This window comes from Cavia porcellus, unplaced genomic scaffold (assembly GCF_034190915.1).
Source record: "Cavia porcellus strain 051 isolate PalLab524CR breed Dunkin Hartley unplaced genomic scaffold, mCavPor4.1 scaffold_19, whole genome shotgun sequence".
Lineage (NCBI taxonomy): Eukaryota > Metazoa > Chordata > Mammalia > Rodentia > Caviidae > Cavia > Cavia porcellus.
The window spans coordinates 67,147,380-67,168,288 of record NW_026947502.1 but is presented as its reverse complement, the minus strand read 5'-3'; the positions used below and the strand labels follow the sequence as shown (position 1 = coordinate 67,168,288).

Here is a 20,909-nt window from a genome sequence, read left to right as displayed (position 1 = left end):
GACAGGGATCCTGACAGCTTTTCAGTTTCCTTTGGAAATGATTGGAGAGGGGACATTATTCGGTTCCCAAGGGTTGGTAGTTGATACCCAAGGGGTAGTATGATATGGAAGAGAAAGAATGGTGGTGCCCCAGGTAATCCTTCTGTGACCAAAGCCAATGATGTCTAATTGCCAATCTTTATTTTAAAGCCTTGTCTATGAAGTACAGAACACATATCAGTCATTTCTACAATAATAATACTAATTGTGTTTTATCACTATGGGCCAGCTCTATCACATACTTTAAAAGAAAACCCTATAAGGTGGTATTATATGTGCCCATTTTAAAGATGAAAAGACTGAGACTTAGGTCACTTATTCAAAGTAAGCCACTAATAAGACCTAGGATTTGAACTATTAGCTGCTATTATACTGGATAAATTTATAATTTTCTTTCCTCATCACAAGGGGTGATGAGAGAGTCCAAGGACTTGTTTTGGTTACCAAGAAGAGGGAAAGCTCAGTGAGAAGAATGGGCAAAGAAACAGAGAGGCAAAGCTCCCCTCTTCTTGGGCCAGCCAGCCTCATTAAGACAGAAGCTCAGCGCTCAGGGCATTGGTGGGGTGGGGTCAGCCCAAGATCAGGTTCTGGGATGGCAAAGGTCCTGGAACTCACAGAGCACAGTGGCGGTCCAGCAGAGAAGCCCCTTATTCAGTAATGCCAGCCAGGGCCTCCTGCCATGAACTCTGGGTGGACACAGAGAGGCAGGATGAAGAACAGCAGGCTGAGAGGCACTGACTGTGGCTGCAGAGCCTGATTTTGAATCCTGGCTCTGCCATTTTGGATCCAAGTGGCCTTGACATACCGTATCATTCCACCATGGCTCAGTTTCCCCTTTGTAAACTGGAGATCTTAACCTGCACTGCAGTCTCAGAAGAGGTCTGAGGACTGGCTGGTCCTCATTTAGGTGAGAGTGTCAGCCTGGAAAGGGTCACCAGCTTGCCCAAGGTCACGCAGCCAGTCAGTGGCAGACCTCTGAACCTCTTTCCACCATCCTGGCTGGTTTTTTCTCCCTGCCATTAACTTACACCATGGGAAGGCTGAAAGCCCACTTTGGTCAGAAAGGCATCACAGCTGAACACAGAGCCTCCTCCCTCTCCTCCCTCTGGAATCCAAGAGCTCCACGGTACCCTCCTCTCTGGTATTTACAGCAGCTACATGGAGCTCACGATTCACTCATGTTTTCTTCTCTTGGTCTGTGTCCCCCTTCACTGCTTTCCGCTGCCCAGCATAATGCTGACCTAGGTCAGAACTTCTGCAAGGGGCACTCAGGGACCCAGCATTACCTTAAAGGAAGTGGGGGACTGCTTGGGGAGGAGCAATATTTTTTCAGAAGGGTCTCAGACTTGTCTTTGCTCCAGCGTGCAAATAAATTTCTGTCTTAAATTTCTGGGCTGGCTTGATTAACAGCATTTATGTGACTCAGCTTAGCTCCCAGTCCAACTCCATTGTGCCTCTTCAGCCTCATAGTGCTGCCTGAATATCAATCGGTCTGCCCCTTCTGGGTAAACCCTCCAATTCATCTCCTGATTCCTGCTGGATGCTTGCAGTTGTGCCTTTCCTCCTTGCCCTGGTGTGGATGGAGTCCTTGACCTGTCTGGCTACTTCACTGCCCATGTGTTCGCTGAGTCCAGTCCTCCAACAGTTCTTCACGATGGGCAAAGAAACAGAGAGGCAAAGCTCCCCTCTTCTTGGGCCAGCCAGCCTCATTAAGACAGAAGCTCAGCGCTCAGGGCATTGGTGGGGTGGGGTCAGCCCAAGATCAGGTTCTGGGATGGCAAAGGCCCTGGAACTCACAGAGCACAGTGGCGGAAATCAGCAAGGCTGAATTTAGGAAACGATGGTTACGGAGACCGTGTCACCATCTCTAATACCTGCAATCTGTTCACAGGGATGGAAGGTGCTATCTGTCTACAGCAGTTACACAAGGCTGTTATGTCAAAGGAGGAGGATGGGGGGAAAAGGATTTTGCTTTAATGAAACAAATGTGCCCAATATGGCCTGGCTGCTTGTTATGGGAGGTTTTTAAGCAAAGCCTAGCTCAGCATTTCTGGGGAAGGATTCTTAAGAATGTTTCTGTTTTGCTTGAGAAGCAAACAGATTGCGCTTCTATGAAAGGAGAGCTTTGATCTGATGAAATATTAAGTTGTTGCCTGTGTGTAGGGTGTGAGAGAGGAGGGGGCACTGGGCACAGAGAAAAGGGGTGATGGCGTCAGCCTCTCACTTCACTCACAACACAGAGTCCTCAGTCTGCCTCCCAAGGCCCGGTCCACTGGTCTACTAGCGGCCAACCTTATTTCCCATTTGATCCGGATACTGCGCCCTCTGCTGTCTGCTTGTAGAACATGCCCCACGGAGCTCAACCACTGTGCTCTGGGGCCTCACATACAGGCCGCGCGCATCTGTGTGGAAGCCTCTGTCCTGTTGCTGCTGGTGACAAGACTCTGGGGCCTTCCACACACACAAGGCCATTTTTACTGCCCAACTTTGCTGCTTTTATGAAGTTTTCCTGACCTATGCAGTATTATGAAGGTTTGCTTTGGCATGAGAAATTAGCTACTTGTGCTGTTTAGGACACTTACAGCTTTTTTTTCAGCTCATTACAAAAAAAAAAGGACAACACCATGTGATGCTGAGGCACTCACCTGACATTCTTCATTTATTGCTTCCAACAAACTGGGGAGAGAGTCAGGACCCATGCGTTTATTTACAGTTACAGGCGGGGAAACTGAGACCTGCCCTGTCCTGACACCTGGTTGTTTCTCCAGCCCCTACACCTGGACACTTGCTGCCCCTCTCTGCTCCCTGCAATGAATTCACCACCCTGATCCTTTTCTCTCTGAGGACATCTGCAGAGTGTGTGTTCATTCACTGCTCTGGGCTGACTTGCCAAGAGCTAGGAGGGTCAGCGCTTAGGCTGGGAGCCAGGTCATTACTGCTGGTTAGTCCAGAGCAGACACACCCACTCAGCTTCCTCTGGTTCCCTTCTTCTCCCTCAGAGCCAGGTAAGCTTGAGCATCTCTGGGACAGAGAGGGAGGAGCACTATATCATCCTTCCACAGTTCTTTCAGTGCTGGGACAAGGACGTGTGTGCATTGGGTCACTGGGTGTCCAGCACCTTCCTCCCTCCTGCCGTATGCTGGATTAGGGACAGGTTGCCAGTGGCTGTTTGTGTCTACAGAAGTTGAGGTGATGCTCACTTGAACATAGGAAAAAAGACCGCTCACTAAATGTCAAGAGTGGATTGGTTTCCACGCAACAATGTCACTTATGTGATTCCGTTGGGCAACCTTACCCTCCAGACTCTTCCCATCAAGACAATCTGAATGACAAGTCTTATTTATCCTCAGCCTCCTCCCTCTTCCCCCTAATTCTGGAACTCTCCTGCAATTTCTCAGGAGAGCTGCAGGAGCCAAATGTTTTTTCCTGTAGAAGACAGCAATGTTGAAATCTAGAGGACAGGGACCCTGATTTCAACTAGCAAAAGGCCTGGCGGCACAGGCAGGGAGCAGGGATGCTAATGACCCAGAAAGTCTTTAGCTGGCAGGCCTGAGCTTGGGCTCCCAGGGCCTGGCTTCGGGTGTCCTGCGACCTGTTCAGCTATCTCTTTCTGCGTCTGAGGCTTAGAGTCAATGAGGATTCATGCTGCAGGCTCAAAGGCCTAGGAGTCCCAGCAGGAAGGAGAAGACACGGATTCTGGTTTGGGAAATTCTGGTTTGGGAAAAGAGTCCCAGTGATGTAAAAGGGCCCATGGTGTGGCTCGTATGACATGCAGGTCTTGGTGGGCTGCATAGCCGGAGCACGGCGACCTTCCCTTTGGCAGAGTTGAGCAACTCTATTATTTTGTTTTTTATACTACAGAAGCAATAACTATCTGAATAGTTGGCTAAAAATATGTGAAGACAGGGTATCTGTCAAATACAGAGAAAGCAAAAAGGAGACAATAGCCTTTGTTTCTTTTCTTTTTGAGGTGAGGTGTCCAGGCTGACCTTATAAATTCTTGGACTCAACCAATCCTCCTGCCTCAGCCTCTTGAGTAGCTGGGACTAGAAGCATACGAAACCACATCTGGCCTTTTGAGTTCAGTAATACTGTGGCAGAGTAGACCTCTTAGAGATAGAGACCAAGCACAGATGTCAGTCCTAATGAGGAGAGGGGCTGAATGGGCAGGAGGTGAAAGCAGGGAAGAACGGCAGGGAACAAAGATCTCCTATGATCTGTTTCACTGGAGCCAGGTGAGTTCCAGCCTCCTCTACCGGAGACCGACTCACTGCCTGAGGGGAACATTGCTTTCCCGCTTAGTGCTTGCCTCCTAGGCTGACAGCAGGACGGAGTGGAGGAGAGGTGGGAAACGCTTGCAAAAGCCCAACCACCCATGGAAATGTGAGGCAGTGGAGGAGAGCAGAGACGGCAAAGCAATTAGAGTGAGTAATTAACCATGCAAGGGTAATTAACGGTGCCATCCGGTTGCGCCCAGAACACCTCAGACCAGCATGGGGAAGTTAAATAGCTGCAGGTGTCAATTCTGGAGGAGGAAGTCTTTATCAACAGCTGGAGAGGCACCAAAACAGGAGGGTTCCTCATGGTCTGGTACATAACTGGCACTGTGGATGGTGCTTGAGGAGAGGGCGGCGTGAGAGCGCCAGGACCTTTGCACTGAGCTACATCCCTAACTACCCCTTACTCTTTTTTCTTTCTTCCTTTCTTTTTCTTTCTTTCTTTCTTTCTTTTTTTTTTTTTTTTTTGGTACCAGAAATTGAACTGAGGACTTGGCACATACCAGAGGACTTGGCACATACCAGGCAGGTGCTGTGCCTCTGAGCTATATTCTGGGCCCCTGTCCTTTGTTTTTGAGATAAGAGTTTCACAAAGTTGCCAAGGTTGGGCTCCAAATTGCAATCCTCCTGCTTCAGCCTCCCAGAATGCTAGGATTATTGGTGTGAACCAGTGTACTGAACTAGTGTCCTGTTGTCTTAAGCCGCTATTTGCCATGATGGGAAATGTTACCTGTGACCAGTCTGGGTCTGTGCTGATCCATGTGACCCTGCTTTGCCTACTCAGTGAGGTCAATGGGAATTATTGGATGGCCACTTGCAGAGATTTCTGCATTTTAACTAGAAAGAAGTTTTCCTTCTGTGATCCAATGGTACCAGTAACAGAGCAATATGGGGCCTCAGCTCCAGTTTGGTTTTAAATAGATTACGGTCCAAACATATTTTTCAATATGCAACAATTGGGTTAGTCTAATGACAAATGTCATCCGCGGCCACTGCCAGAGCAACATGCCATTTCCATTAGGGGTACTATTTCCTGGCCAGATTAAGACATGGAAAATAATTTTTGGTTATCAACAATTCCCTTCAGTTGCACTGATCTGATTAAACTTAGCAACGGAAAGAAGAATTTACAAATTAGATGCTGTTCTCTATTTATTACCAAAATGGTTGCTTTCCACTACATTCAGGAGATACGGCTGAGATCTCATTAGGTCTCGGCCCGTGATAACATTTACTCCATAAATCTCCACTGCAGCCAGTGAATGAAACGAGCATTATGCCCAGGACCACATAATGGATGAAATCAAACCTTTGCCCCCTTTGAAGGAAGCTGACCTTTTCAAGCCTTAAATGTATTCAGCTTTCCGGTCTTAAAGAAGCAACCAGGAATTTATTGTTATACTTTCTTAACCATTTCCCGACTGCTTTTCTTAGCTGGTTGGCTGGCCTTCTTGAGATAGAATAAAACAAAGACTATTCTCAACACTTCCTTGGACATATCTGAAGAGGAAAAAGGAGGAGAGGGGAGTATGCAAAGATGTTGTGGAACAGCCCTATCCTCCCCAAGAAGTGCAAAAGAAATGATGATATGTAAGGAATGCAAGAATAAATATTAATATGTATGTCTGGCTCATTACATATTCTCTGCTGGACCAGATCAGAACTAATCTGGTTTTAGATATGACGTAGTACTAAGACAGGTCCAATTTATCTACTCCCAGGGGTGAACTTCCAAAAGCTTCCAGGCCGACACTCCATTTTTATCCTCGTATTTCCCATCTTTTTTGTTACTAATAGTCTCACCAATTTTTCACCTACGAACCAGGTTCTATGTTGATGCTGGGAATAAAAGAATCCTTTCTTTTCAGAATGTGTGAGCTGGCAGATGGCATAAGACAGGACCATTAAGTAGATACAATAGGTCGCACATGATGACTATGATTCTGTAGGTATGGATAGCTGCTAGTTTTGGAGAAAAAAGGAGGGGATGAAGCAATGCTGGGAAGTCAGTGAGGGATGGGGAGGCAGGGGAACGATGCCTGAAGGCAAATGGTGGGGCTTGGCCCGTCCGGCAGAAATTGGTGCACAGGTGTATAAAGGTGTGTGCGCAGGATTTGTGGAAATCTGAGCTGCCTTTTGAGGTACAGGCCACCCTGCAGGAGATCCAGTAGTCTGAGGATGGGAGGATTTATTGACATTCTCTTGGGTTTGATAGCCTGGGACAATCTGAATTTCTCCCAGACTCCCAGGGCTGAAGCTAACATATATCAATTGAGAGCCAAAGAAAACCAACATCAGCACCAGAGGAGGTTTGGAGCTGTCTGATTTGATCCCTGTGTTCTACTGGGAGAGCAAACTGCAGACTAGCATTCAGAGGCCCCGAGACTACTGTTTTGACCCCAATCACAGGCATCTTGGGGGAGAAAATAAGGGTCATTCATCTAACACTGCTGTTCTCATCTAATCATGCTGTACGACTTGGTTGAGCAACAGAATAAATTAAGGGATTATGAAAATTCTGGTTAATAGAAATTATTTTTATACCTTCCTCCAGCTTCAAGAAGTGTTCTGCAGTTTTCACTGACACTTGAGGTCTTTCTGATGGAAGCCTGGGGCATGCTAACATCCTTGTTCCCGTGGAAGGGCGGAAGGAGCTGTGGGCTGAGTGGCGGAGGACCCTGCACCCATTGATGTGACTTTTCAAGCCCAGAGATGCCCTCTCTGGGGCTGCTACACACCTTTTGTTCTGCCTCTGCTGGGCACAGCAAACATTATCCTAAATGTCTATACTGCTTGACCTGACTGACCTTAGTGGACACTAACGCATACAATGCGACTCTGATTCAGGTGTGGTGAAAATTTTTAGAGCCTGATTTCGGTACTTTAAAAATGTCTAAATAGTCTCATTTTTTAAAGTAAAATAAGACAAATATCTGAAGAACCTTATCAGAATTCAAATATATATTTTTGGAAAGGATAAACCTTTAAACTTCCCTTATCAAGCTTCTCTGTCTAGGGGATCACTCCTGCAGGTCTTTGATTGGGGTAGTTTTATTTGGACTGATGAATTGATTCTACATTGCAATGAGTGTGTATTTTTACAACTGAGAAATGGGCTAGGCCCCTCTTTTCTTTCGTTTTCCTTCCCTTAGGCTATGTGGAGATTTTTGTGGAGAACAGGATCTCCTATACACAGGATCCAGTGTCGTGATGATTTCACCATGCACTGTGCCTCTGAGCTCAGTACCTTCAGACTCTGAATTCCCTGTGCAAACACGCTTTTCCTTCTTGGCCTGTTCTTATGGGGGGAGTGGTTTTGACTGCCACCGTGGGTGTGGGTCCCTCTGGTAGGTCCAAACTGGGAGCTTGGGGGAAGGGATTTATGGCCTTTTCACTGAAGCTCAAGTTTAGGTCCAAAGTCAGGTGTTTGGAATCACTTGAAACTGCCTGTTCTTGGTTGAGAGCTATTGTTCAGTTTCCATGATGCACCTATGAGCTTGCCCTTGATCTTCCCCAGGGCTAGTATTAAAACCTGTGCCCAAATCTCCAAGAGAAATGGAAGCTGGAGCATCATCAGCTGGGAGTGCAGCTGTCCAGTCTGATGGCGCATGGGACCCTGAGGCAGTAAGTAGCCTGTGCCCTGGCTTAGCCAATACCACTACATAGTTAAGGTGTGGCTTGAACCCTGTGCTTCAACCCAGAGGTTGAGGGATGGGCTCACTGACTCCCTCTGTGCCGAGGAGTTTAGAACTTGTGATTTTCAAATTGTGATAAGCTGCCCATATATCTAGAGAAGGAACCCATGGCCCGGCACAGGAGCAGAAAGATCATAATCCACAAATGAACCATCCTTGCTCTCTGCAGCTCCCCTCCCCACTGTCACCCGAGCCAGCACTGTCAGGGCTCTCTGCTTGGAAGCATTCCATCCATCCCACCTCAGGGCCGCTCCTTTTATGGAGCAGCTTCCTTCAGCAGATTCTCTGTTGTTTTTAACTAGCCTGCTGTCCTGTCCGACTGTGTGGCTCCAACACAAAGTGATCCTAATGATTAATAGTACAGTACTTACAGCAGGTACTATAGTTATTTGAGAGGACAGAATCTTTCCTATTAGATGGGAGCATAAATCTCCTCTGGAAACATTTCAGCTTTCACCAGAGGCCTATGCCTTTCCATCTGATGAAGTTACCCTGAAAAATGGAGCCATCAGTGCCCTATGTTTGAGCTGTTATTCAATCTTTTTTCCTTTTCATAAGCCACTTAATCATGAGGGACGGGATTAAGTGAGCTAGAGTCCCTTGGAGTTCTGCATGTGCAACCTTTTAGGGTGAGGGACTGCTGTGGTGTGTTTATAGTCATGGATGGAAAACAGGCCTTGGAGCAGCCAGGCTACCACTGCTAAGCAACCAGGCCTGACCAGCTCCCAGAAGAGCCCTCCTGAGAGGGCTGTCCTTCCAAGCAGAGACGAATGTGCTATTTATTCTGGAGACTCTGGGCAAATATTCAGAGGCTACTTCCCGTGTTACTTGGTCCTCCTGTATATAGGCTGCCTTTCCAACGCACTCTCTGCCTGTCCACTCTCAGTAGGCCTTGCTGGCGTCTTGACTGGGCTCTCTTGCCTCTTGCTTCTCTATCCTTCCAACCATTATCCACATAAGCATCCCAGGACCATTTCAGCATTCCAGTTTTTATGCTCTTTGGGTCCAGGACTCCACGTGCTATAAATCAGCCTCCTGTGTGCCCCAGTGATGAAAACACAGTACACAGCTAATCTCTCTGAAACCAGATGATGATTTTCCATATCAGCAAGCAACAAGAAAAGCAGGAGCTGTCACTCTCCCTCACCAATGGCCTTCTGACAGATCATGGATCCTGATGTGCATGGGCTTTTATGCCTTGTGTTTACACGTGGAGAGCGGGGTAGGTGGGAGCTGAGAGTGCCTGGGTTGTGGGTGGCTTTCATTGCTGAACACTGGTTATTGGAGGAGATGGATCACAAAGAAATTTAAGATGATTCACCTTCCCTCTGCCAAGCTGCTGTCTGCTTCCAGGTGTGTCAGTCAGATTGACAAGTATCAAATTAACATCAAATCAGCACTTCATGGGTCCCCTCACCTAAGGACGCCTAAGTGGGCATGGGCAGACCCATTTGTCAAAGAGTTTTGTGGCTTCAGATCGGTGATAGGATTTCTCCAGAGATTCCACATACCACTCCTCCATGGGAACTCTCCCAAGATAGAGGACCCCTGTACAGGGCCCTCATAGCACTGAGGTTCCTGGGGTCATCACAATGCTGAGGTCTCTGTGGTCATCATAAACTTCAGGTTACTGGGCCATCATAATGGTCAGGTTCTAGGGGTGATCATAGGCTGACATTCTTGGGGTGATCATAATTCTAAGGTTCCTAGTGATCATCATAATGCTCAGAGTCCCAGAATTATCACAAGGCTGAGGTTCCGGGTGTTTAGAGGTCCCGAGGTAATGGCCCCACAGCACTGCAGAATCCTATGCACCAATGTCAGATTCTGTCTCATTCCTGAGACAGAGGAAGTGGGGGTCCAGGCAGGACGCTGTCCAGGCAGGACAGTGGTGGTCAGGGAGGTAGGATGGCCTTTTAGGAGCATTTCCACTGATCAACTCCCTCCTCTACTTAAGTCCAAAGGAGCCTGTGCTGAATGGCTTTTCGCTAGGCCACATCATCAGCAGGCCTTCTTCCAAATGAGGCCACCTCTTCCATGTAAAACCAATGGCGCTTGATCTCAACTCACTTTTCCTTTGAACTAGAAAGCAAAATTTCCTTTCTTGCTTCAAACACAGTTCTTATATTCTAATACTAAAGTCTATTCTTTCCTCCCTCCTTTTCTTCCCTCTCGCCCTCCTTCCTTCCTTCTCCCTTCCTCCCCTTCTGTTCTTTTTCTTGGTGCTAGGGGCGCCCAGAACTTTCTCCATGCTAGCACATGCTCTATCACCAAACAGTACCCTAAGCCCCTCATCTATTTTTTAAAAGTCAGGCTCACCCTCCTTTCTATTATAAGATCAGATTTTCCTGCTACCCTTTCTTTGCTTCCTTTCCTCCATTCATTCTGCTTCGCACATTGACCAAGCGTAAAAAATGCTTTAGCAGCGTAGAATAGAGAGGCTACTCTGCCTGAGAGGACACCTCTTCTAAATCCCCGCTGGTTGGACGAGGAGGGCAGTCATGATATTGAGGGGAAGATAGTGGTATAGAAGAGGGTGGTATGGAGCTGGAAGAACAGGGTGCAAAGCCTACCTATTCTTGCAATTTACAGGTTGTTTGACATGGACAACTTAACTTTGCTGAATCTCCATTTCCCTGTTTACGAAATGTGGCTAATAGCACCTGTCTGAGGTGATCCTGGGAAATCCAACCAGATAATCTAGATGTTGCTCTTCTTCCACTCAAGGAAGAGATCCTCCCCTCTCAGGTTCCTGATCACTCCGCCACAGTCCTCTGTCCCACAGAGGACTAGTATGTATCTGATAGCCTCACAACCCAAACACTGACCTCAGATGAGCTATGAAACCATGATTGTTCCTCAAGGAGAGGACTGGGAGTGACGAGGATTTTACCCACTTCCATAATCACGCAACTTTTTCTTCTAAAGGATCCACTATTCTAGTTTCTTCCATCTGTTCTTCTAGGCCCAGCCCTCAATCCCTAAGTCATTTCTGCCCACGGTGCCAACCAAATGCCCTCTCTATGGGTCTGCCATGGGTAAGGCTAGAAACAGATGAAAGCTTTCGGGCCAACAAGGGAAGGATACAAATCTATAAAAATCTCCATTTTCTAAATCCAAAGTAGACTCAACTCAATATGCTGGAGAGTGGGAAGGAGTCTAGTATATATAAATCATGGTCCTGATATGAGTGAAAGAGTGCATGAATCTTTCCATTTGTTTTGTTTAAGGCAGGCTCTCATTATGTAGCCCAGACCGGCCTTAAACTCATGGTGATCCTCCCACATCAGCCTCCTGAGTGCTGGGATTACAGGTGTGCACCACCACGCCCAGCTCAACGAACAGGAACCAAACAAAGCATGTTTGCTGCATCTGAAAGTCTTTCTAGTGAATGTGATGGGAAGGCTGAGCCAGCCCTATCACACTGGCTCAGCAGGCAGAAGGTCAGAAGTACCCCCGGTGGTGCCTTCCCTGAGAGGGAAGGGCTGGGAGGACTCCGGGCAGGAGGTGCTGTGGTGGGCTGGAGAGCTGGGAGGAGCAGGTGGGATGAGGAGGGAGAGGGAGGAATGATGAGTGAAGATTTAGAAGAAGGAAAGCAGCAGACATGTTTAGAGAGCAGGACACAGTCTGACCTGGGAGCAGGGGGAGAGACATGGTTCAAGTTATTGGCTGCGACAGAGGAGAAATGCTCAGACTTCCAACACATGTCCAGGCTTTCCTGTGTAGCCGTGGAGGCATGTTCAAAGCTCCTGAGCAAGAACAACAAGGAAAGCTCTGGAAATATTAACTGGGCTGCTCACACAGGTGATAAGGGAGTGGGTCTCGGAGGCAGGGGAAAGGTAGGAAGGAGACAGGGACATTTCAAAAGGTGGTAAAGCCCCTGGAGAGAGCAGCAGGCTGGAAAGAGGCTGCTTGGGCTGAGATCCCGGCTGTAAGCTCCCTCCAAGCACCAGAGGAAAAGGGGCCTTCCAAGCTCTGCCCCACGCCAGTGACTCACAGCCACGGTTGGGAGTTCAAGAGGCTGCAGCCACTTGCTCTGCCCCTTGCGGGTTAGCTGACCAGCAATCCCAGGAACACAGCTGTGCACTCACCCCTTCAACCAGAGGAGAGGGCCTGGTGGCCCCCTTGTGCCTTGTGTCCCTCAGAAACTGCAGTGTTACCTGCACAGCACCCAGCTCAGGTCTCACAGCCCCCTCCACAAGAGCTTTGTGTTCACCTGGGTGCTTGGTGGTGAAAGTTAGACCAAGCCAAGGCAGATGTCTGGAAAGAGCCTTTCTTCTGGTACCTTCCTCAGCTGGTGCTGAGTTTACTTCCTATCATAAACAGAACCATTTATATTCTGGCATTTGTTTGGCTTACTATTTTTTGGCCTGGCACATGCCCCTAAGGTTACAGCCATGTGAGGGTCAATGTCTGGATCCAGAATGCCTCTTTCTTCCCACCAATAATGTGGCCTTGGGCATTAGAGGATGCAGAACTTCCTTTTGTCTGGAGAGCAGGTGCCTGCCTTGGGAATGAAGCCTTTGCTAACTGAGGTGCAGACAGTCAGGCACCTCTTGGCTGAGCTAATGCTGCTCACAGGCAGGCTATGGAAGTCTCCTGTTTAAATGCTGTGTGTTTTTCACTTCTCACTTCTTCAGAAGCATCCAGCTGTCATTCAAAGAAAAGATGGTCATGGCTCCTGACAGCTGCAAGGGAGCACGCTTTGCCCTAGGCTGGTGACCAGCCAACCAGCAAGGGGCAGAGCAGGCAGCTTGTGGCCTCTTGAACAGCCAAACATGGCTGTGAGTGCTTGGCATGGGGCAGAGCTTGGAAGGCCCCTTCTCCTCTAATGCCTGGCTGGTGGACTGCTTTCGAGATTGCCTAGCGGTTGCAGGAGCCCAGCTGGTGTGCAGGCTTCTCACCACCCCTTCCACATGGCCCTCCAGCTGTGCTAGCTATGAAACACCCTGCCTAGATCCTTGTCATGACATGACGCCCCCCCCCGTGAGGGGCAGCACATGATGCTAAGTCCATGGGGTCCTGCGCATCAGTAAATCACAAGGGCCCATGACGTGGTCTCACTGCAGAGCCCGGTTAAAGCAACTCCTAGCTGTCACCACTGTCTTTATCTCCTGAGAACTGACTCCGGGCCAGGGTACCTCAGTGTCCCTAACCTGTGTCACTGGCTGTAAAGACAAGGGGTCCACGCTTATTTGCTTGTTGTAAATGGTACTTTTTAAGAGTAGACAGATGTAAGGTTTTTGGAAAGCAAATGTGTTCATTCAAGGAAGTGCTTTGAAAGGAAGTTATTAATGATGCCACAGGGAAGTTGCTTCTGACAGACAGAACAACAAAGCTACTCACCTCCAGAGATGGCCTGAGCCCACCTATTCTATCAGATGGCAGGGGGTAGAAGATGCTTTGTTGGATGCATCATGGCATTGTGTCCATTTTTAGACATAATCGAATCTCAGAGATTCCATCAGGTAGGGATACTCAGGAGAGGCCTAGCAAACAGACTTCTGAAGAGGAGGAGAAACTGGCCCCAGGTGCCAAGGGAATGGAGAGAGGGCTTGGAGTGCTTTTGCCTGGGGGTGTCTGAAAAGGCTTCTCTGAAGAGCAGCTTGGTGGATGGGGAATCAGCAGATCTGGGTCTGAGTGTTGGCTTCTCTAATAATTAGTCCCATCTCCAGCTTCCATTTCCTTGCCTTGTCTCTAAGGTACCTTCCTAGAGCTGAAGGGTTCTGATCCGGATCAGCTGAGATTTACAGAGAGGCAGGAGAGCCCTGGGTCCGCACAATACAGTCTGCCCTCACTGAGGGGCACAGGGTCAGGATGGCTGTTGGAAGTGTGACCACTTAAAAGTGTACACTAAAGAGGATCAAGGAGTAAACAAATGACAGTGTTTCTTCTTATGCATTCTAAGCTAGATGCTACATGGAATTCTGGTCAACAGCCAAACATGTGGCTACCTCTCCAGGAAAATACTGATTATAAAGGTTTTTTTTTTTTTTTTAAGTTTCTTAAAAAGATCAAATACTCTGCACATGCCCTTGACACGTCTATAATGTAAATCAACGATATTCTGATTACTGCTTGCAAGCCACATGGGGTCCCTTCCCGTGGGCAACCTGCAGCTCTCATGAACCCTCCAATTTCCATCTTTCAACAAGACATTATCCCAGGCTCTGCAGGGCACGCTGCAGCCATGTGGCTCTGCTGGTTAATGATGATTGCAAAAGTGGCTCCCGAGTCACATAAGCGAACGCCATCAGTGTAAATGTTTAATCCTGCTTATCTATGTGGAAATTCAATGTTTTGGTTCTACCGTCTGTCTGTCTTTTGTATGATCATCCCCATAAATGTCTGTCTTAGACTGAAAGCTTTAGAAGGCTGAGACTGCATTTAAATCATCTTAATGACATGAAAGAAATTCCCATATGGATAGATATTTTATAAATTCAGTTTTTGATCTTTGTGAGCAGTAAAAAGAAAGATGAAATTCCTTTCTCTCTCTCTCTCTCTCTCTCTCTCTCTCTCTCTCTCTCTCTCTCTCTCTCGCTACAGCTTCTCCTTTTAGTGCCTGGCCTTTTATTGTATTTGACTGGAGCAGGAAAATGGATCCTGTCCCTTGGAGGTGTATGACTCAAGATGACAGTGAACTCTGGGCGACTGGGATGGTTTTGCAATTGATTCCTTCAAAAGTGATGCTCACTTCAGCCTGGAGAGGAGGAAGCAGTGACCAGAGTGATGAGACTCCAGCCCTTTTCTAGTCTTCCTCCAACAGAAGAAGTACTCAGAGGCCAGAGCCCATGGGCTGCTCCACGTATGGTGGTATAGAAGGCCACAGTGCACTCTTTTGCCTTCTGGGCCCTGAAATGGTCCCTGAATATCCTGCTCTGCTTTTTAAGAGGCTGTCTACTGACAGTCACAGTGGCAAGGCCCAGGCCTGACATGGCTGCAGATGGGGATGTAATGAAGGGCTGACTCTGACCACTGACCTCCTGGCCATGCTGGACCATGTGAGTCTCCTCCTGCCCTGGCTCATGTCCTCAAGTCTCATGATGGCTTCGGTCCTCAGCTGGCTAGCAGCTGGGCCATGCCAAGTGACTAGGGAACCCACAGAGCAATGCTTGATGTCATCCTAGGTGCAATATAAACTCAAGACCCTGATGCTTTTGCCCCAACATCCCACCAAATGGCTCTTGTGAAGGCCCTGAGAGCCCCACATTGCCAAGTCCAGTGATCAGTTTCCAGTCTTCACCTTGTTTAGCCCGGTATCACGCATAGTCCTTCCTCTGCTTTTCTCCTAGCATTCCAGTCATACTTTTCTGTCTTTCTTTTGGGTTTTTCCTCATCATGACAATTTCCATACGCTAGAAGGGTCTTCTCTCAGCTGCTCCATCTCATCCCATCCCATCCCATCCCATCCCATCCCATTCCACCCCATCCCATCTCATCCCATCATCTCTGGGTACACGCATTCTCTAGTGACCCTATCCAGACAAATGATTTTAAATATCTCCTACAGGCTGTTGTTGGAAATTTAGTCTCCAGATCACTCTCCTCCACTCAGATTTACTCTCCACTGCCTACTCAACACCTGCACTTGCAGGTCTCATAAGCATTTTAATCATAAAGGTCTGAGATGTCTTTCCTCACTCTCTTAACTACTGGACTAAGTTTTTCTTTTGTTAGCAAGTGGGCATTCCATGCTTATATTGCTTTGAACCATCTGTGACTTCTCTCTCTCACATCCCATGGCTGATATAGTGGCAAATGATGTCACCCTGAACTCTGACTTTATCACCTCCGCAGTTGCCAAAGCAAAGTGAAAATGATGCCCAAGGCAGCAACCTCTGACGGAGGCCCTGCCCTGGCTCACTTCCATTCCGTCCAGCATGCGGCAGCCAGCGGGATCCTGTTAGCTACACGTCAAACCGTGTCACGTTTCCATTCAGAACCTCCACTTGGTTCACTTCCTGTTCCAGTCCAAATTCCCAGCATGAGTTTCAGGATCTTCTCCAGGGTATCCTTAAAGCTCATCTCTGACCTTTTTTCTGCTTTTCCTCCTGTCCCATCATATCAGCCTCTCTGTGTCTGTGCTCAGACACATCAGCCACCCCACTGCCCCGAGGCCTTTACCTTGGCCTTCCCTCTGCCCGGGATGCTCTTCTCTCAGCTATCTGGATGCTCCCTTTCCTTGCTGCCTTCACATCTTGAGTCAAAGGCTGCCTTCTCAGTACGGAACTCCCCAGCCGCTCCATCTGACACTACACTTTCTCAGTGCTGCTGTTCCCCTCCTGCAGTTTCATCAAGCTGCTGGAGCAGACTATACTTTCTCCATGGTACTTAGTGCTCTCAAACACGAGTTGCTAGCTTAGTACCTGAGTCCTTGCAACAGTTTAAATTCCATAGGGCAGGGGGTTTTGACTACTTTGTGTGTCACTGTATCACAAATCCCTAGAAAAATGCCTAGCAGAGAGCAGCTCTTCAATTTGTACATGGAGGGATGGAGTGGAATACTGGCATCATCATTTCTAATTATTTAGAGAAACGCCATCTATCTATCTATTGCCTCTTCCTTTTCCGTTATCTTCCAACCCACTTCTACTTCCTCAGTGGCCTCATAGCTTTTCCTAGGAAAACTGAGCAACTTGGATCTACTTAGAGTGCACACCTACCACATAATGAAATGTCACTGATCTGTCCCTGCATGCAGCTGGCTCTATCTCCCATGCATGACACCAGTGGCATCTGGAGTATGCTGATAGAGACACTGCCCCAGATAAAAGCAGAGTCACCAGAGGTACAGTGAAGTGATCAAATCTTTTTCCTTAAAAACAAACAAACAAACAAGCAAAAAACCTAGTTTGCTTTCAAAGTGAAAAGAATTGGCCATATTTTAAAATTTCAAAGATTGAGAAACTACGGTAATTAAGACACACATCTAATTTGTAGTGGCATTTCTCCCTTCATATTTATTCCAAAAACTATGAAGTTCCAAAGATAACAATGTAGTTTTGAAGCCACAGATTTGCCTTTTTTGTAAGTCTATTAAGGTTGCAACCTTAATAAATAAATCACATCAACTTTACTTTTAATTAGATTTCCCAGCAGACACAGTTTTTTTGGACTCTTTTTCTGGCTCTTTTCTCAAGTCTCACATTCCATTCCATCACACAAGTCTACTTGATTTTCCAAGCCTTGCTTTTGGAGACCTTCATTCCCTTGCCCCACCCTGTGAAACTGTCCCAACAGCAATTCTACTCACAAAGGTGCCAGTCCTCATAGGCCAAGGATGGCCAAGGACAAGAGGCAGGGGCCACAGGCTCCTTCTGCCACCAGAAAGTGGTACAAGGGTACAAGAACAATGGCCTCTGAAGTCCAGTCTTACCCATATTTGGGCTTATGTAAATCTTGGCTGAGACTCGGTCCACTGGGGCAGGTCATTCATTATGCTCTTCTCGGAGCCTGGCCAGAAATTTGGGGAGACAGGCCTTGTCAGTGTGATCTCCTCCAGGGGCAAAGAATACTCCCTGCTCAGACTCTCCTTGGGATTTATGCATTCAGTGGGCAAGTCAGACATGCAGCATGCTTCCCTCTGGAAGCTCTTGATTTATACAGAGAACAGAATAGCTACATGTCTCAGTGGATGGCCACTACTTGCTCAGAAAGTACTGGGTATTGCACGTTTTTAATAACACACACTCAGAAAAATGCTTATTACTATTAACGACTAGTAAGGGCTCTACTCTGCAGGCAGGTAACATAAGAAACCAAGACATGAATTCCTGTGTTTTAGAAGTAAGCTTCTTGTGGCTCACAGACCAATTTATTTACTTACCATACCACTCGGTACCACCAACTAATCAACTACTGCACATTTCCATCAACAGAGTAATGGAAGCTGTCAGGCATTCTTCCAGAAAGTCCCTCAGTGGCATCTTTGCTCATTGCTATCATCCATCAAAGGCCCGTCTTCCAAGTTGCAAAACTACTTAGTTGAGCATGAAGGCCTCCTTAGGTTATTAAATTATGTTGTTATCGCTCCCTTGTTGTTTATATATTTTAATTTTGCATCTGTACCTTGAGCAGAGTTATCAGAAGGGAGTAGTTGACAGATTTATTAAATCATTCCATGATGGGGAACAGAGATTCTGTTCTGTTAACATCTTTGGTTATTCCTTTTCTTGCATGTTTTTCTTGTGTCCCTTTCTGCTCAGGGAAAATTTCTAGCTTCCTGTTCTTCCTTGTATAGTTCCATGCCACAAATGTTTTGCTTGGCTCTCTAACCTGTTTGATTCCTTAAGTACTGTAGATGCCCAGTGTTTAGGACCATGTTTTAAACTAGGCTGCTAAGAAGCCAGAAACATACCTATTCAGACATGTGTAGCCAAAAAGAGATGCCCCTCCCAGAAAGAGGAGGTCAAGTGTGGTCAGAGTCACAGAGAGCAAGGTCACAGGGAACAGAGAGCAGTTATAGTTAACCCAGTGGTTCTGACCTTTACTTTACATCTTAGGGACCTCTGAATCCACAGCTGCGGGGCACCACCCCTTGAGTACCTGAGTCAGCACTTTTGGGCAAAGCCCCAGTGGTTTCACTTTCCAAGAGTTTCCAGGTGCTGCTGTTGTGGGTGCCTGCCCAGGGACCACCTGGAGCACCACTGGACTAATCTGATAAGGGCCTGAATTTCCATGGTTCATCACCTTCAGTAGGCCTGTGGATGCATAGCCTCTGTTGCTCTCATTTCTATCCCAGTTACAGCCTATCCATCAGTCTACCATGTGAAGCCCCAGAGGGAGGAATGTGGCTTAATTTCTCTAATCTAATTGTATTCTATCCAAGTCCTCCGGGTTTCTCCCATCCTTCGCATTTAGCACTTCCTGGCTCCTTCAATGTAACCTACTTAAGAGAAACTTTTAACCCTTTCCTGTGGGAAAGCTCAGTGATGCCCGAAAGTCCACTGCAAAGAGAGGAAGATTCCAAAATCCCAGGTAGCTGCATGGTGGAAACTGTTCCTTTGGAACAGGCCTAGAGCAGGAAACCTGGATGAGGAGGATGCCTGATTTAAAAAAGGTTTCACCTTAGCAAACTTCCAAATGTCTTTTCAGGTCAAAGGCTCTAAAAGAAATGTGAGGGCTTATAGATTAGCAGCACTTATTTCCCATCTGTGACTAATTCCTATTAGTAGCAAATGATTGCAGTCAGTGAGACAGAGGTTGCTCCAGGAAGACAATCTATGGGCTGTGAAGGAAGCTAATTGACCTGGTTCTGTCTCTCGACACCCAGAACCCAGCCCAAAGATGGAAGAAGGTTGCTCACTGTTTCGGGGCTTCTCCTCATCCACGCCTTCATCCTCATTCTCGGGGTCAATGTCTTCTGCCTGGGTGATCCAGTCAAGGTAGCCTTTGAGATCCTCTTCCAGCTGCTGTTTCTCTCGGAGCTTTTGGAAATCTCCCCGAGCCTTGGCCTTCTCCCTCTCTTTGGAAAACTCTCTGAGAAGGGAGTGAGGAGTGGGCAGGGCAGGAGAGTACAGGGAAGGGTTGGGCATGGGAGGAGAGACAGAGATTAGGGGAGATGAAGCGAGCATTAAAGGCTTCATACTGCCAGCCCTGAGCAAGTGTCCCTCCTTCCCTCAGAGAGTTTCCACTAGTCATCCCAGTCTTATCCTAAGGCTCACACGAAGGAAGAGTCTCTCAGTGGGATGTGCTCCACACAGGCATGGGTGTCTAAGGGGATGGGCAAAGTCCAATTCCTTTTTTTCTAATCGTGATCATAGGCTTTGCCTTTTAACCATGACTGTTCTCCAAAGACCGATAAACCTTTTTTAAACAATAACTAAAACCCCTTCCTGATCATTCTGAGACGTGTTTCCATTCCACCAAGTAGTGGGTGGCAACTGAAACAAGTCTCACAAGCCTTCAGGTGACACAGGTGTGAGGCCCAGTACTGTGCCAGAGCCGTCACTCACACAAGGTCTTGAAAGCCAATCACCCAAGTCTCTTGCCAACTCCGGCTTCACTTCCATGATGTCTCTTTGGTAGCGTGAAATCTGCCAGGTCGGGAATATTTACTTCACAGAAATTGGCAGATACTCTGGATCAGGATTTTCCTCGGCACATCACTGATTTAGGACCCAGAAAATTAATCTCCTCAATCTCTGTTCTCATTCTGGAGTTTACCTTGCCATCCTTAGCATGCCTGGAAGAATTTCTAATCCAGGGAAGGCTCTTACCCATATGGAGCCCAATAAAGTTTCCAAACACAAGAAAATGTCCTGGGGGCTTACCCTTTTATTTTAAAAAAATCCAATCAGAATAGAAAAATATATAAAACCAAGATAATATCAGAGTTAAATGATGCATCCAGTTTAAAGTAATCATGAGTAGCACCTGGGACTGAACTGGATTTGCTGGCAGAAGGATGCTGAGAGTTCTGACGGAGCGCCTGTTTCTTTGCTATCATCTGTGCTTTGGGCCTCTTTTCCCCTTGACTTTGACTTCACCTTCTGAACAAGGAGTGGGCTGGTGGTAGAAAGCCATGACCAGCAAGGCTAAAGTCTTTTTTTTTCCTAAATAGGTAAATAAGCTGTTTTTGCTTGTTTTCTTTGTTATACTGTTTTCTTTCTATCTTTGGATATGCATCCAATGGGAAATGTGCCCTTGTGGTTCATGTTCACGTGTGTCCGCCTATTCATTGGGTGTCCGGGTCTTCCTGGGCTATGATTATTCTTCCTCTCATTAGTAGGAGCCTGATGCAGGACAAGGAGTTGTTAAAATGACCTTCTGAAGTTTTTTGTCCAAGCCAAGAACTTTATAGAAAAGCTCTTTGGAAGGAAGGCTGGTACCCACAAACCTTTGTGTCCTGGGGCAGGAGTGTGGTACAAAATACTTAGCTCTTAAATCCACCGTC

The 20,909-nt window shown here is 47.2% G+C and overlaps 1 protein-coding gene across 1 annotated transcript in view; it reads right to left on the bottom strand.

Annotated features, from left to right (window-relative positions):
* The window catches only part of Cacna1c (calcium voltage-gated channel subunit alpha1 C), a gene marked incomplete at its 5' end in the record, with an annotated part of 685,364 nt that overhangs the window by 154,849 nt on the left and 509,606 nt on the right, over window positions 1-20,909 (bottom strand). The window contains 1 exon segment of the mRNA NM_001172923.1: window positions 19,320-19,492. Within this exon segment, the coding sequence (NP_001166394.1) occupies window positions 19,320-19,492 (173 nt within the window).